General features: G+C 40.8%; 1 protein-coding gene across 4 annotated transcripts in view; it reads left to right on the forward strand.

The window, feature by feature from the left end:
• CENPF (centromere protein F) overlaps positions 1-17,341 on the forward strand; it is a 153,232-nt gene that overhangs the window by 113,119 nt on the left and 22,772 nt on the right. For 3 of the 4 annotated variants that reach the window (XM_033936676.1, XM_033936675.1, XM_033936677.1), the window contains exons 12-13: positions 6,465-9,592; positions 12,166-12,258. In XM_033936676.1, coding sequence (XP_033792567.1) covers positions 6,465-9,592; positions 12,166-12,258 — 3,221 coding nt within the window. The remainder of the gene's footprint in view (positions 1-6,464; positions 9,593-12,165; positions 12,259-17,341) is intronic. The other variant, XM_033936678.1, reaches the window with a different exon arrangement.

Consider the following 17,341-nt stretch of genomic DNA (forward strand, 5'->3'; position numbering starts at 1 on the left):
TTCCGGTGGTCCCGCCCTTTCTCTGACGTCAGAGAAAGGGCGGGACCGCCTGAAGAGGAAGCAGCGCAGCATAGCTCTGAGAAGGGGCAGGACCGCCGGCAGAGGAAGCAGCTGGGCTGGCATCTGGAAACAAGGTAGACAGCTTCTCCATGGGGGAGGGGGGGAGGCTGTGGAGGTGCGAGTGGTCCTTCGGGTGGGGGTGCGAGCGGTCCTTCGGGGTGGGAGTGCGAGCGCTCCTTCCGGGTGATGAATCGGGCGTTGGGGGGGGGAAACTATGTTAAAAAAAATTTGTACAACGCGCAAGGGTATGCGCGGTTTGTAAAAACCACGTATAATGCGCACGTTATATGCGAGAAAATATGGTAATGTATCTTGAGTTACTCTAAAGCAGGCACCGTTTCAGACTTAAAACCATTTGATTAATTTCTCAAGTTCAATTTGGTGCCTTTTGGTTGTGATTTTTAGTAATTTATGGCTGCTAAAAAGCTGGATATTCAGCCAGTGGAGGATCTAAATGGTTAATTAACTCTTTATGGTTCATAATTGTATTGTAACGCTGGGTTTTGTATACCTTCATTTTAAATAATACAAAAGAAACATAAAATTGAACAACTAATTAAAGCAACAACCAGATTCATTAAACTTACCAATCCTGTAAAGATTGTCGCAAAACCATCGTTCCTGTTCCCTGACCCGATTCACTAAACTGCTGTCTGATGAATCTCCCATCCAATCTGATCCACCCATGCAAATGAGCAAGACCCCATGCAAAATAGTCAAGCGATTGATTCACTAACAATTGTTTGGCTATTTTGCATCGGGTTTTACCATTGTAAAACCCGACTGCTGTATACCTGTAAGTAATTGTGTTGCCAACAGGTCTGGGTTTTTTCTTTTTTCTCTTTTTTTAATGGCACTGATAGAAATATGTGGCCAATAAAAAAAAGCCTCCCCCCCTTGACAAAGCTCTCCCTCCCTTCCCCGAACCTTAAAAAATGGCAGGAGGGATGCAAACTCCCTCCTGCCATTGGCGCTCCCCTCACTGCGCAATAAAAAATGGCAGGAGGGATGCAGACTCCTTCCTGCCATCAGCGCTCCCCTTACCACGCAAAAAAATGGCAGGAGGTGATGCAGACTCCCTCCTGCCACCAGATGCCCAGTCCCCCTCCCCGTACCTCAAAAAGTTGGGAGCAGGAGGAGTGCTCAGTCCCTCATGCTCCATAGGCCTCCATGACACAACTGGTCCTTAGTCCACGCCCTGGTGCATCATATGATGCCGGGGAGGGGCCTAAGGTCCTGATTAGCTCAGGCACTTCAGGCTTCTCCTGTCACTACTGTCAGGGCTCTGCCCCGACTCAATCGCTCACTGAGTAATTGAGTTGGGGAGTATGCATGCAAAAAAAGATAGTGAATCAATCGCTGTTTCGGCCAGAGAACCAGCCAACAGCGATTGAGTCACTATCTTTAGTGAATCTGGGCCTAACAGTATAACATTTTGCTTAACGAACTACCAAAATGAGAGAAACTCAATAATATGCATTAAAGCAAAAACATTATCCATCATTTGATTGTTAGGTGCCATCATCTCGTGTTTGAGTTCTAGCGACTTGATGAATTGTGGATCTAAAAAGAAAATTGGTTTTATGCTAGTCTGGAAAGATCCGCCAGTGTCATCCCCATGGTTGTTTTCAACATGTCCAGCCATCTGATTGCAGGTCGCCCTCTTTGCCTGGTTCCTTCAATCTTCCCAAACATGATGTCCTCCTCCAAACATGATCTCTCTTCTGATGGTGTGACCAAATGAAATGGGTCCCAGTTGGGATCAGGACTTTCAGATTATAGGCTAGTAGTTGTAACATATTAAGATGTATACGGCATTGATCCTAAGGAGGTTATTTTGACCGATGATTAAAGTGATCCCATTGAGTTGGCAGTGTTGTTTACTTTGCCACTGAGGGATGTATGAGGTCTTTTTTTGTCCTTTTCAATTATTTTTAGCCAGCAGTTTTAAGTGGTTCATAATGTTTTTCCTTAGTTTAATGCAAGCTATTGAGTTTCCCTCACATTGTTTTTTCAACCTGTTTTTATGGTGGGGGGGGTCCTGTTTTTTGGTTGTTAACATTTTGCTCAGACATTCTAGTGGTAACACATTGTCTATAATCCTTACTGATACTTAATTAGTAAAGATTTCATAGCAAGTATCTGAGATTGAGTCAGATTCATTCTGGGCTTTATTCAAAACTTTTAATTTTTTAAGCTTATCTTTCTATATACAGTATTTTTTTGAAAACATAGGCATCAGCCAAAATGTTTTAGGAACAAGGGAGAATATTTTACACTACAGCTATTTTATGCTTCAAGTTTTTATCTAGGATTTTCTTATTTTCCTTTTTTTGCCATTTCTTGCTTTCCACTTCTTCCTACCTAACCTTTCTCATAAGAACATAAGCCGTGCCTCTGCTGGGTCAGAGCTAAGGTCCCTCATGCCCAGCAGTCCGCTCACGTGGCGGCCCTTCAGGTCCAGGACCTGTATACTAGCCCTCTATCTATACCCTTCTATCCCCTTTTCCTTCAGAAAATTGTCCAATCCCTTCTTGAACTCCATTACCGTACCCTATCCTATCACTCCCTCTGGAAGCGCGTTCCAGGTGTCCATCACCCGTTGGGTGAAGAAGAACTTCCTAGCATTGGTTCTGAATCTGTCCCCTTTTAATTTTTCAGAATACCCTCTCGTTCTTGTAGTTGTCGAAAGTTTGAAAAATCTGGCCCTCTCCACTTTCTCTATGCCCTTCATGATCTTATAAGTCTCTATCATATCCACTCTAAGTCTCTGCTTCTCCAGTAATAAAAGCCCCAGTCTCTCTAATCTTTAAGCATATGAAAGGTTTTCCATACCTTTTATCAAACGCGTCGCTCTCTTCTGAACCTTCTCGAGTATCGCCATATCCTTCTTTAGGTACGGCGACCAATATTGGACGCATACTCCAGATGTGGGCGCACCATCGCCTGATACAACGGCAGGATAACTTCTTTCGTTCTGCTTGTAATACCCTTGATTATTCCTAGCATTCTATTTGTTTTCTTATCAGCTGCTGTGCATTGTGCCGATGGCTTCATTGTCATGTCCACTATTACCCCCAAGTCCCTTTCTTGGGAACTCTCACTCAATAACAGCCCTCCCATTGTGTAGCTATACCTTGAGTTTCTGCTTCCTACGTGTAAGACTTTGCATTTCTCTACATTGAACTTCATCTGCTATCTCCCACTCCCCTAGTTTGTTTAGGTCCCTTTGTAAATCTTCGCAGTCCTCTTTAGTCCTAGCCCCATTAAATAGCTTGGTGTCATCTGTGAATTTTATTACTTCGCTCTTTGTCCCCGTTTCTAGATCATTTATAAATACATTGAATAGCAGTGGTCCAAGCACCGACCCCTGCGGAACACTACTCGTGGCCTTACTCCAGTCTGAGTAATGGCCCTTCACTCCTACCCTCTGCTTTCTGCCCGCCAACCAATTCCTGATCCATCTGTGTATGTCTCCTTCCACCCCATGGTTCTTTAGTTTCCGAAGTAGGCATTCATGGGGTACCTTGTCAAAGGCTTTTTGGAAGTCTAAGTATACAGTATCTATAGGGTCCCCTTTGTCCATCCATTTGTTAATTCCTTCGAAGAAGTGCAATAAGTTTGTCAGGTACGATCTTCCCTTGCAGAAGCCATGTTGGCTTGTTTTCATAAGTTTATGCCTCTCTAGATGCTCCTTGATGCTATCTTTTATCAGTGCTTCCGCCATTTTCCCTGGAACCGAAGTCATACTTACCGGTCTGTAGTTCCCTGGGTCACCTCTCGATCCCTTTTTAAAGATGGGCGTAACATTGGCTATCTTCCAATCCTCCAGGATCACATCTGTTTTCAGGGATAAATTACAAACCTGCTGTAGTAGTTCCACTATTTCCTCCTTTAGTTCTTTCAATACTCTAGGGTGGATTCTGTCCGGGCCCGGCGATTTGTCAGATTTTAATTTTTCTATCTGCCTGTGTACGTGCTCAAGGCTTACTTCCATGGATGTTAATTTCTCTGCTTGGTCTCCTCTCTTTTTGTACCCTTAGGTATTCCTTCAGCTCCTGGTGATGGCTTCTTTATCTAGTGGAGACCTGACCTCTTAGTAGCTTCTTTTCCCAAGATAGTAGCAAAAAACAAAATTGAACTTCTCCCTAAAAATCTGTTATGGTAGACTCAGAAAATACCTACGTTAGACAAAGGTATAGGCGGTAATGTAATGTAAATACAGTTTCCAGTGCAATAGGTGTGACATTCTAGACAAGCAGGTTATCTCCCCATAGCCACGAGCCATATGCAGAAGGAATCTACTCCGGATGTTTTAAGGATGCTCCTACTTTACTGGGAGCTCTACTGCCACCTGCAGTTTTTCCTTTTAGCACGCGAGCTGGAAGGAGTGTTTCTGTTCTGCTCTCTCTTTTCTTATTTGGAATTTTTTCTCTGTTTTTGATGTTTTCAGTGCTTGGAGCTTTCACCTTCAGCTCTGTCTGTGGAGAGAAGAAGCAAACTTTGATCAGGCTGATCCCTTGTGGTACCTGTTGGCCAGCCTGCACTAGTATTTTTGTAGCTCGGGGCTGTCCCCACATTTAATCCTCACCTACTGTTTAGCAGGGGTTTGAGCTCAGGCTGTTAGATACCACTGAGCCTCCTAAGGAAGCCTCACAGGGTGCCAGCTGCTTTTTTTGCCTTCCCCCCCTTCTGTAAGCACATCCGTCACTCCACGAAGGTGGGGGTATGGTCAAGCTCCATGTCTGGCAGTCTTAAAATTAGCGTCGAAGGGCATTTCCAGTTTGAGACTGATTCTTCCCCTTCCCCACTGAAATACAGAACACAGAGTCATAGGATATATGAAATGAATGTGGTATGTTATATGCATACTTGATCCTGATCTGCCTTTGCAATTTTCAGAACTTACTCTAGTATTTTATAAATTCAAGTAGGTGCCTGGTTTTCTTTATAAAATAGGCTTAAAATAGGTATGTCTTGGCTGCCTTAAACTAGGCACCAAGTTATAAATTACCTTGTACAAGTTTAAGCCATTCTGGGAGTTACTTCAGAAGCATCCACATATCCTAAATGGCAGCTTGTGAACCTCTACAGAGACTTGGACATTAAATGTCATTTCAAAACAGGAGCCATTCAAATGTGTGGAAGTGCACTACTTTTAAATGGAATGGGGCGTGGGGAGGGAGAGGGAGTTAGTGGAGGGGGGGACAATAATATAGATGTATTCTCTATATGAAATAAGGAAAGCACATCTGCAGTGGGAAACCTAGACGTTTGGATTTAAACCTGCTTCATGGCATTACAAGTGCCTTGCAGTAAGGGCAGTACTAAATCCCCACATCACCAATCCTGCAAAGGCAAGCCATCTCCTTCCCATCACAAGTTTACCCTGATGCCAGCCTTCTCACCCTTCCTTGACATCATCCAACAACCTTTCCTTGACTATTACCTGACCTCCAATAGGCACCAATCACCCTCTTCCCCGACAGTTTGCACCATGGTCAGAACCTCCTCATACCTGGACCTTGTTTGTGAACACAAGCTTGACATTTAGGGGCCTCCTCTGCCCTCCTTTCCTTTGGTCCAAAGGCTCTCAAAAATAGATGTTCAGCTGTAAGGCCCTCAATTCCCCACTCTGGCCACCCTTATTCAATACCAGGCTTACTGGGGTAGTGGGAAGGGAGCAATTCCCACATGCTCCTGCCTCATGACTGCTGAAACCTTAAGCGGTAATATTGCCTGTATATTGAAGTCTGATCCACAGTGGTGATTCAAAATATTACTGCTTGAAGTTTCAGTGGCTATATTTGACTTGGGCAGCCATGATGAGGAGTAAGTGGGCATCACTTCTGCCCCGTTACTCAGGGACCCTTGGTAAGCCTTGGGACTACGTTGGGGGAGGGGTGGAAAAGTTATGGGCCTTGTGATCCAACAACTGTTTTGAGGGCTTGTTGATTGACATAGTGAAGACTTTTGAGGGTCATGTGATGGTGAGAAGGGTGATTGGTACCTCTCTAGGGTCAGATGATGGCAGGGGCAGGTGTTGGTTGATGTCGGGAAATGGTGGAAAGAGTTGCATCGGGGAGAGCACATACTGATGCTAGAATTAAGGAGCAGTGATTTTAGAAAACTGCTCCCACACCTATGTGTGCAGGGATAGTATGTGTGTTCCCCCCACTCCCAGCTTTCTAAAATTACTGCTCCTTCTAGACATTGAAAGGGCTGGGACATACAACAATATGTCCTGGCTTGGTATTGGAATCTTCCTCTGCACATTCTTTCTAAAATGATCATCTATATCTTGATAATATGGGAGTAGGCAGAAGGGTTTCATTATTAATAACTGCTACTTTTGTAATAGAATTTGATTGATGAAATTGAATTTTTTTCTTTAACTTCTACAGATAAGACTATTGCTTTGGAATCAGACTTAAAGGTGGCCCAGGAGAAACTTCAGAAAGATGATAATGTGTGTCTGTTGCAGAATCTGAAATTAACTGTAGCTAATTTGGAAAAGCAACGAGATTATGCAGAAGACTTGTTGAAGGAAAAGGAATGTTGCATTGAAAAAATATCAAATAAGTTATCCATGACCGAAAAGGAGTTGGAATCCTTAAAGAATATCATTGGATTAAAAGAGAGAGAATGTGAAGAAATGAAAAAAGAGATTGTTTCTTTTTCTCAGTGGCAGCATGAAAGTGAACACCTTAAAAATCAACAGAGATTTGAAAAGGAAGAGATGATAAGAAAAATAAATACCTTGGAAGGATGTCTCAGGACTCAAGAAGAGAAGATCAAACTGCAGAAAAATGAAAAAGATGCATTATGCCTACAAATTGAAAACCTCAGAAATTTAGTTGACAGCAAAATTTTAGAGCTGGAAGCTCAGAAGCAAGCCTATGATAAATTGCAACAGAAAGCAGAATGCACTAGCAAAAACTATATACAGGAAGAAGAAAATATGTTGTTGAAGATAACCCAACTTACTAAACAGGTTGAAGTGTTAGAGCCATCCATCTTTAAAGATAAAATCTGTTCTCTTGAACTTTCACTACAGCAGCAAAAGCAGATGAACTTTAAATTGCAAAATCAATATGAAGAACTTCAGAAGGATAAGATTGAAATGGAACAGCATCTGACTGAAGCAGAGAAAATGCATGAGAGTTTTGTAATGAATAATAATAGGCATATAAGGACTTTACAAGAGGATGCCTCTTCTCATCTAAATAGCATTCAAACAATGAAATTAACCCTTGAAGAAAAAGAACAGCGGCTTCAGGCTCTATCAAAAGAATTAGGGAATCAACAAGCAGATATGCAAGCTGTCATAAATAAAAACAAAATACTTGAAAATAAAGTAGAAGAGTTGCATCACCTGTTGGAGACCCAGCATTCTGAAAATGAAAACATGTCTTTAGTTTCTAGTCTGAGCAAACAAGAAGGGGAGCAATTTAACACTTTAAAATGTGAGAAAAATAGTTTTTGGGAAGTAGACGTTCAGTTTTCCAACTGCATAAAAGAAAATGACAAAAATGATTCAGAACTCTTGGAGAAACACAGAGATGAAAAGAAAGCAATCCTAGATAGGTGTGATGAAGTAGTGAGAGAACTTACTTCACTCCAAGAACAATACAGAGAACTAGAAGAAAAGAAAGATAAGTTAGAAATGCTATTAAATGAGCAAACTAGTCATTTATTACAAAGTAAGATAAAATTGGAACACTGTGAGGGAGAACACCACATTATGATTGAAGAATATAAATCAAAACTTGATATTTCTGAAAAAAATAATAAGGCTCTGAAAGAGAAATTTGAAAATTTACAGAAGGATGTAGAAAATTCACACCTCCAGAATGCAAAAGAACTAGATTGCTTAAAACAGAAACTTGCTAATTTTGAGGAAGAACAGAAAAAGAAACAAAGTGAACATGATCAACTGCTTCAAGTCGTTGAACACCTGACCAAGGATATATCAGCAAAGAGTGAAAAGCTTAAGGCCTGTGAATCAGCTCTTGAAAATATCCATAATGCTGATGAGTCTTTAAAGGAAAGTGAATTGAAAAAAGTTCAAGTTCAACTTGAATTGCTACAGATGGATCTTGAAGACAAACAATCTTCTGTAGAGTATTATATTGCAATAGTGTCAAAACAGGAAGATGCATTGAGACAGTTGAAAACAGAACTTGAGGAAAATGAAAAAGAGAAAAAAGTAGGGCTTCAGGAATTACATGCTGTTAAAAAAGCATTAATGGAAACTCTAAGCTTTAAAGCTAAAGAGGTTTCATCAGTTGAACAATTGATTACATTTAGTGATCATGATATTCATTCAAGCTATAAAGAAATGGATAAAGATAGCAATTCATGTTTTCATAAACTAAGGTCAACACAAAATGAAAATACTTTGTTGTCATCTATTCAGGTGTTCATAGATAGACTTGAAAAGTTAGAAAAAATGTGCAAAGTGCTTCAGCTAAAAAATTTACAATTTGCTTCTTTATTTGAAGAATCAAAAAATGAATGCATAGTGATGCCTGATAAAATGGCAGAAGAGTCAGAGAGATTTGTAAAAGAAATTAAACTTTTAAATGATGAAATCCATGCTCTGAATACTGACTTAATCAATTTGAGAGAGAAAATAACTTTTGAAACTGCATCTTGTTGTGAGGGGGCTAATCTTGATAATGATTTAAATGTATCCAGCAAAGTAAAGAAAATGCACCTTGCTGAAGTAGAAGAAAATTTTTCATCTTTACAAACTGAGCATCAAATATTGCTTGATCGGTATAATGCAATGAAATCAGAAATGTTAGAGTTACATTATTCTATAGAAACACTTAAAACAGAGAATCTGACCTTATTGAGCATGCTAAAGGTTCATCCCAATTCAGTAGAAACAGAAGTATCATCTTGCCCAAGAAATGACAAATTAAAAATAGGCAAAACTGATACTTGTTCTGCATTAATAGAAAAAGACAGTTCTTTTTTTATAGAGGCATACAAAGTGGAATCCACTTTTGGAAAAAATGTCTCTGAACTGACAGAACTTAACAGAGTAGTGCAGCATTTTGAGGAAACTGATTTAACAATCAAAATGCACAGTAATTTAAATGATGATGTCAACAATTCTTCCACAGACAACTCTCTTAACCATGAATTCTTTCTACCAAGAGTTGCTGACACAAAGACTAAAATTGAAGAACTTGAGGCACTATGTCATACTTATGAACAGTCCATTAAGGAACTTCAAGAACAATTTGAAACTCATGAGAATACGAAGAATGTAGAGATACAGAAATTACAACAAATGATAATATCCAACCAAACAGAACTAGACTGTCTAAAAAAGAAGTATTCATCTGAGAATGAGCAGTGGCAACAAAAGCTAAAAGAGCTTGCTGCGGAGATGGAGGCTAAGCTGGCAATAGAGAAACAACAAACAGAACACTTGTCACAAGAACTGGAAACAGCAAGGCTTGAATTGCAGTATCTTGATTTAAGTTCCCGTTCTATACTATGTGCTGACAGCGGAGATGTGAGTATTTCTACAGCAATAATAAATGAAAGTGAATTTGTGATTTATGTGCCTTTGTTGATTTGCTTTGGCATGGCAATTTTGTCCTGCTCTTTCTGGGTATCCAGCTCATTCTGAACTATTCTCCACAACTATCCAGGCTTATTTTCCCCTCTGCTTTATGTTTCAACAATTTTATTAATGACTTAATTTTGAGAAAGATTACTTCCTCTTGTGTAAGAAACTTGCATGCTTTTGCTCCAAAATCATTAATGAGTGAAAGCAATTCCACAATGTCTAATAAGAGGGAGTAGAATTTGAGACTCAAACACCCAATATAGGTTTTTATAGCCATGATCCCTGCTTTCTTCAAAAGTAGGCCATGGTATTTATTCCAAAGGTGAAAAACTTCATATTTATCTAAAAGTAGACCTAGGGGTGACAGTGAGATTGAGAGACCTGAGACGCACGCCATATATTATAGAATGGATCTCCAAAAATTCAATGTCTTTGGGTAAGTCCAAAAAGCGTGGTAAAAGGAACTAATATCCCAGGTGCACACACCGAAGTGGGTATCCTATCTGATTTGAACAACTGGTCTTGAGTGAAATAGGCTCGATATAAAATCCTAAATTCACTTTCTCTTAATTCTGCACTAATGGACAGGCCTGGTATTCTGTTAATTCATGGTATCTATATCCTTCACCGAGATCCCCAAATCGGTACTCCATTTTTGTACCAAATTCACTCTTGATTGGAGTGGAGTATATTGTTGTATTTCCCTACAGAGCAGATAAACATAAAGACCCTTTTCTGGGAACTTCTTGTTAAACTTGTTTATCTGCGTCCTCAGGGAGAATCCCATACCTTCCCCCCCCAAAGTATAGTAACTTAACAAAATGTTGCAACTTTCTGTATGCCAAAAAATCATGAGGCCTCAGAAGCCCTTTATGCTATACAGTAACAATCTGCCTTTTCCCTGCAGAACATAATGCAAGTGTGTCACCCCTTGTTGTTTTCAATCCCAGAATCTAGAGTTTTCCATACTTGGAGAAAATTATAGGTTCCCTGTATATGCAACTGGACTGATGCAGATGGATTGCATCCTAAAAGTCACACCAAAAACTGCCACACTTCACAAAGCAGTAGGAACAAATTGCAAGATTTTAAATAGGAAGGCAAATATGCCTGGTGTGTATGTAGTAAAGAATAAAAATTCCATGGATAATAAAAGGCAGATTCATAGGACCTACTGTACATATATATGTATAACTGTCTAGGACCCAGTCACCTAAATGACGTAACGAGCAGGCCTGGTTGTATTTCTAAATGTCCGGTATTCCCAGCCCTGCAAATCTCCAAGAACCTATTAGAAGATGAAACATTAGCTTTGGCTGTTTCCTTCCCCCAGCAAAACCTGGACAGATGCTTATACGACAATTGAATTTCCATTTTAAGCAATCAAAGGAAAGGAGCTGACGAGTATAGAGCCACTTAGGAAATAAAACCATACGGAAACAAACAGAACACTTGTCAGAAGAACTGGAAACAGCAAGACTTGAATTGCAGTATTTTGATTTAAGAATTCTTCTACGAACAGATAGAGGCAGTAATTATCAGTGGTCTAGGCATTGTTTAGTATACTCCTGTAGTGCTGTGACTTTGGTGTTATAAACTAAGGAAGATTGATAGGTCAACTGAATTCCAATGTAATGGAACGAGTGGTCCATCCACTGTAATAGAAAATGGCATACCCAGGCAGTCTTAACCTCTTCCTGAAATCCCCATACTCCTTAAAATTCCCCAACAGCACCTTTAACGAGAACTGCAGATTTGTCAAATCTACTAAAAGATCATCCACAAAGGCCGAAATTTTAAATTGTCTCCCTAATAAGGACCCTGTGTATGTCAGGATTGTGTAGAATATCTCTAATAAGGGGATCCAAAGGCAAACAGCAAAGGGGAGAGAGGACACTCTTTGTTGGGTGTCTTTCTGAATCTTAAAGGAAGTCAAATGCAGACCATTAACCCAAAGGGTCACACTCGTGGAAGAGTACAAACCAAAATCACACCCAGAAAGAACCAGTCTATACCATATACCAAACATAAATTGCCAGAACACTTGGTCAAATGCTTTCTCCGCATCAGAACTGACCAAAAGTGATGGCTTACATGTCTGTTACACCTGTACACCTGTTTAAGAGAAGTGATAATAGTTCTTATGTTTTTAGTGACTTTTCTCTTGCATACCAAATCTACTTGGGGTTCTGCCATCAACTGAGGCAATACCTGAGCTAACTGGTTAGCCAGACTCTTGGCCAATAATTTAGTCTCCACATTCAATAGTGAGATAGGGCAATATGAAGAAGATTGGGAAGGATCCTTCCTTGGTTTTAATAAGACTATTATCTGGGCTTCATGTATGGATGCTGGTAGCATACCATTAGCAATAAACTGAGTAATCATTGAACGCAGAATTGTTGCCACCGAGGGCTCCAACAATTTATAAAACTGTACACGAAAGCCATCTGGGTCAGGGGCTCTATGTAACGCACTCTGTTGAATTACCAGCAATACCTCATTCTCCATAATAGGAGCCTGTAATTTCTGCTGGATTGGGGCAGAAAGAGATGGGATATCTATATTGTCTAACTGTGCTGGCCAACAAACTGAACGCTGAAGAAGAGGTATGTAAGCGTTGTTAATTATGAAATACTTTCAAAATTTCTGTATCCATCCTCACCATCTTCCCATCTTCCCTTAATTTCTGAGAAATCAGGATAGGATCCTTAACCTGTTTAATCAACCTTGTGAATAATTTACTGCTTTTGTTACCATGGAAATAGTGTGCAGATTTAAGCACTCTTTTTCTTGGAGATTTTGATTCAGAGTAACCTGTAAAGCCAACAAAGTGGCCCTAAGCTGAGCAATATGGTCAATGCCATACAAACGATGCTCCTCTTTAATTTGAGCTTCTAAACGAAGAATCTCAATAACTAGATTTCTGCTTATGCCTAGTATACGCAATCACTTCTCCACACAATGCTGCCTTAGCCGCTTCCCTAAACAATACTGGATCAGTTTCATAAGTTGCATTATGATTATATTCGGCCCACTTTTGTAGCAAAAAATCTTTAAATTTGGGATCCCAATATAGCTAAGCTAGGAATTTCCAAGAAAATGAAAAATCACCCTCCTGACCAATTTTCAAATCACGTGTAATTAATGCATGATCAAACACACTATAAGGACCTATCGCCGTTTGAAGAGTTCCAGAAAAAAAGCTGTAGTAATCTATTCTAGATTGAGAATCATATGCCCGGAACATACAAGTATAATCTTTTAGATTGAAGTGTAGTGTTCTCTATACTTCCAGTAAATTTAAAGACGAACACTAATGGAATTCCCCGAGAGAAGTCTATTCCAGCCCATGTCCCTCGAGTAGATCTGTCCCAGATATAGGATCATAAACCACGTTAGTCTCTTCCCATCAAAATAGGTATCTTAAGTAGCTTGTGTATTTTAGAAACTAAGGAACTGTAATATTTTTTACAAAAATTATTTGGGGCATAAATATTACACAATAATACCAGTTGATGATACAAAGTGGCCTGGAGGATCACAAAGTGACCAGAAGGGTCTGTTCACACTTGATGGGTCTCTACATGCAGACCTTTCCAGAATAAAACCAAAACCCTCTTTGCTCAATTTACTGTGGCAGCCCCCCCCAGTGCTTTTCCCACCCATCATTTCTTAAATTTCTCATGTTCTCTTGTGGACAAATGTCTCTTGCAGAAACATTATATCAGCTTTTTATCTCTGTAATGTTTGTATTATCTTCTGTCTTTTAATAGAACATGAGACTCCATTTACATTCCAAGAAATACGTTTAACTGGTATCTAGGCCATGTAAAAGAGCCAGGAAAATCAGCAGCCAGAAAATCCTATAGCTCCAGTGAGGTCATCCCAGCCAAAAACTTCACCAGCGAAACCAAATGAAAAAAGATCATAAAACATAGGAAGAAGTCAAAACAATTTTTTTACCATGCAGACAAAAACATCCATCCTTTCTGAAACCTCCTCAACTCCCCCCGCCCCCCCCCCCCCAAAAAAAAGACAAGACAAAACAAATCATAAATTAACCCTAATTTATCCCCCTATAGACTAATTGCCATGTCAGTGTCTAATCTATCCACATCCCCATTGCCACCTTCACTTAAATCCAATCAGGTACTGGAGTTACGGAAAGACCAGCTCCCTTCCTCTGCCCCTCCCACCTTTTACAGCTTAACAATAAAAATAAAGATAGACTTGCCCCCCAGCAATCTAATAATTCAAATGATTCTCTACCATTTCAATGTGTCAGTAGATATTCTCATAGAGACCCACAATTTGAGAACCTTATTTAATCTATTATCTAGCATTCATACAATAATAAGGTTCTTTGGGGATCTTCTCCTTTTCTAATCAAGCATGCATATCTTCACAAAAAAACATTATGAAACTCATGCCTCCAGCAAACCATACTGAATAGAGCTAAGTAAAATATTTGGGAGGGAGCTGGTGCTCTACTCACATGGAAGCCAGCTAGAGTACCAACTGGCTATGATGCTCATCAGGTTTATTCGTGATTGTCCCTTGAAAATACGAAGGGACATTATAGCTCTCTGGCCTCCACTCCGCTGAACCACTTGATCTAACATGCGACCAGCCTTGTTCCAATACTTATGAAATCTACCCTTCTGATACAGAACCATCCAGGTAGTGCGCTCATGTATAAACTAATTGAGAGTGACCTGCACAGAATGGAGATGCTCTTTATTGGCAGTATTAGGATAAGCTACAAAGAGACACTTGGTCTCCCGAAGCTTGGTTTCAAACTGTAATATCCCTTGCACCAATTTCTTTTTCCGTGCACTGACATACACGATCACAACTCCCCGAATCACCACTTTCGCCGTGACCCAGCCAAAAATCTCTCAAAGCTATGGTTGCAGATATGTGCAAAAGTTGGGATCTTGAAAAAGTTAGAACGGAAAACCCCAGCCCCGCTGCCCAATGTAAAAAGCTAGAGGATCAACATCTACCCAAACAATACTGTGATCTGAAATTTCTCCAGGGCCAATGGTCACCCCTGTGACAGAGGCAAAAAGAGAAGAGCTTGTAAATACATAATCCAAGCGAGAGTACATACTGTGACTTGGAGAGGTGTGTGAAATTGCGTTCATTAGGATGAAGGGACCTCCACGCATCCACTAGCTGAAGAGCCTCTGCTAAAGTAAATAAATCCGACAGCCCGCTACATTTCTGAGACGTAGAGCCACCCGAACGATCCCTCACTGGATCCATTACGGAATTCATATCACCGACAACCAGTAGCACAAATTGACAGCAATCGCCGAAAAAAGGCCGCATGACTTTGGGCCCATAAACAACCAATAAAACAATCTCCTTACCAAACAGAAGATATTGCCCCTCCAAATCCTTGCAAAGCAGTTCCGCCCTACACTGAGCTGCTTTGTGAATGAGGACTGCCACACCACCTCGCCGACTTTCCGAGGAGGCATAAAAAACATCTCCCACCCATTGTCTTGCTAACTTCTGATGCTTCTCATCTGTCAAATGAGTTTCTTTCAGAAAAGCCACAGCTATTTTATGCCATTTCAATGCCTGCAGGATCTTGCTACATTTCACAGGTGATGTGATCCCCCTATGGTCCATGTTGCGATTCTACCAGGCAAGAAACTCATGGCAACGTTAAAGTAGGCATTCTCAGCAAGATAATTGATCTAAAGAGTGGAAGTGCTGCCCAGCCCTCACACCTGCTCCAGGAAAGATGGAAATACTGTTGAGAAAGAAACCACAGCCACAAAAGTTACAATGGAAGTAGAACACTATTACTCGCATACCAAGAAATCTCACACTCGAAAAAAGGATCAAGCACTCAATTCTCCCACCTCCCCTTCTGCCCAGTAAAACCACACTATCACCCCTACATAACCCCACCGTCCCTAAACATAAATGTCTAGGATCGAAATCACTAATTGATGCACAGGGCCCCGCCACCACATCTCTATACAGCAAAACCTCTAAAAACAGCAAGGCTGCTTGAACAAACAGTATATAACTCTGTTAACAGACAATATGAAAGGAACTTAAATGTCACTTTATGAGAGCCATTCCAGCTCGAGCTGCTTCAGTAGACTCATAGGTCTTCCACACTCCATTGTGATGCACTTACAAAGAAAGGCAAAACGAATGCTCTTTTCTGCCAATATGGTACAGATGGGATGGAAACTCCGCTACTGTTCCTGAAGCGCCGGAGAGTAATCTTGAAAACTTCGAATGATAGTGCCATCATAAACTAGGGTGTCTCTCTTCTTTCAGTACGCCCTGAACAACTCAACTTTATGCAGGTAATTATGTAGCTTAGCCTCCACCATCACTCTGGGATGTTGCCGGTCACTGGTTTGTTTTCCAGCTTGATGAGCCTGCTCGAAACATAATGGACCCATACCCTCGGACAAGGGAAATTTGATATGCAGCCAATCTTTCAACCAGGCCCCAAGCTTCTGCTCTGGTAAGGACTCCAGCAATCCAGTGAAACAGAGGTTATCCCTCCTCGAACGATTCTCTAAATCCTCCAGCTTTTCTGTATGGGAACAGAGTAAAGTTTCCTTTGCACCACGGCCGCATTCTTTATGGCGGATATTTGGGTTTCCAACTTGCTGCTTCCCCCATTAGCGTCTCCAAATGTGCCATCTGAATGGACAAGCATTCCATCTGGGGTTGAAGTGCCGAAGCAACCGATGTTGAGAGTTGAGTTAATTGCACAGCTGTAAATTCCCCGGTTCCAAGTGCCACAGGGTCCACCATTTTATCATTCCCAGGCTGATCCTGATCTTTTTCTTTTTTCGTGGTTTTGCCTGCCTTCACGCCACTTACTCGGTTCAGGTATTTGTCCATACTCTCTAGTCCCAAATAATCAACGAGGAGTTTGTAAAGAAATCAATAAAAGTGGTGATGTGATGCAGAGCCCCAGGTGCAGCAGTGAAGCACATCTGCTCTCCTCACTTCATCACGTGATCTCGCTTTGTGGGTTTTTTTTTTATTTTGTGGTTACCATTTTGCATTAATAAGATTATATTTTGTGTATATGAAAAATGAATGGAAGAAATTGCATTACAATTAGTACTGTTATTATAGGGGTGGAGTCAGGGACGGAGCTTGGGTGGATCTGGGGCAGAGTTTGGGCAGAGGTCTTTGGTTGGTATGTACTGTTATTATAGGGGTGGAGTCAGGGACGGAGCTTGGGTGGATCTGGGGCGGAGTTTGGGCAGAGGTCTTCGGTTGGTATTTGTTAGGCTTAGGGGGTACTTGGCTTGAAGAAGTTGAGAAATACTGTGTTAGGATATACTAAGCCTACATTACTCAGTTTGGTAATAGGGTCCCTATACTAAGGGCAGGTAGTTCAAATTATCCTTCTCTGCTGACCTCATCTGTATTGATAGAAATGTTCCGTGTTGGTTACCCACTTGATATCCCCCTAGTGTGAATTTTGACTATATCAGGAGTAGGCAATTCCGGTCCTCGAGAGCCACAGGCAGGTCAGGTTTTCAGGATATCCACAATGAATACATTTGAGATGGATTTGCATGCACTGCCTCCTTGAGATGCAAATATATCTCATGCATATTTATTGTGGATATCCTGAAAACCTGACCTGCCTGTGGCTCTTGAGGACCGGAATTGCCTGCCTCTGGAATATAT

The sequence above is a fragment of the Geotrypetes seraphini genome, chromosome 3, assembly GCF_902459505.1.
Source record: "Geotrypetes seraphini chromosome 3, aGeoSer1.1, whole genome shotgun sequence".
Lineage (NCBI taxonomy): Eukaryota > Metazoa > Chordata > Amphibia > Gymnophiona > Dermophiidae > Geotrypetes > Geotrypetes seraphini.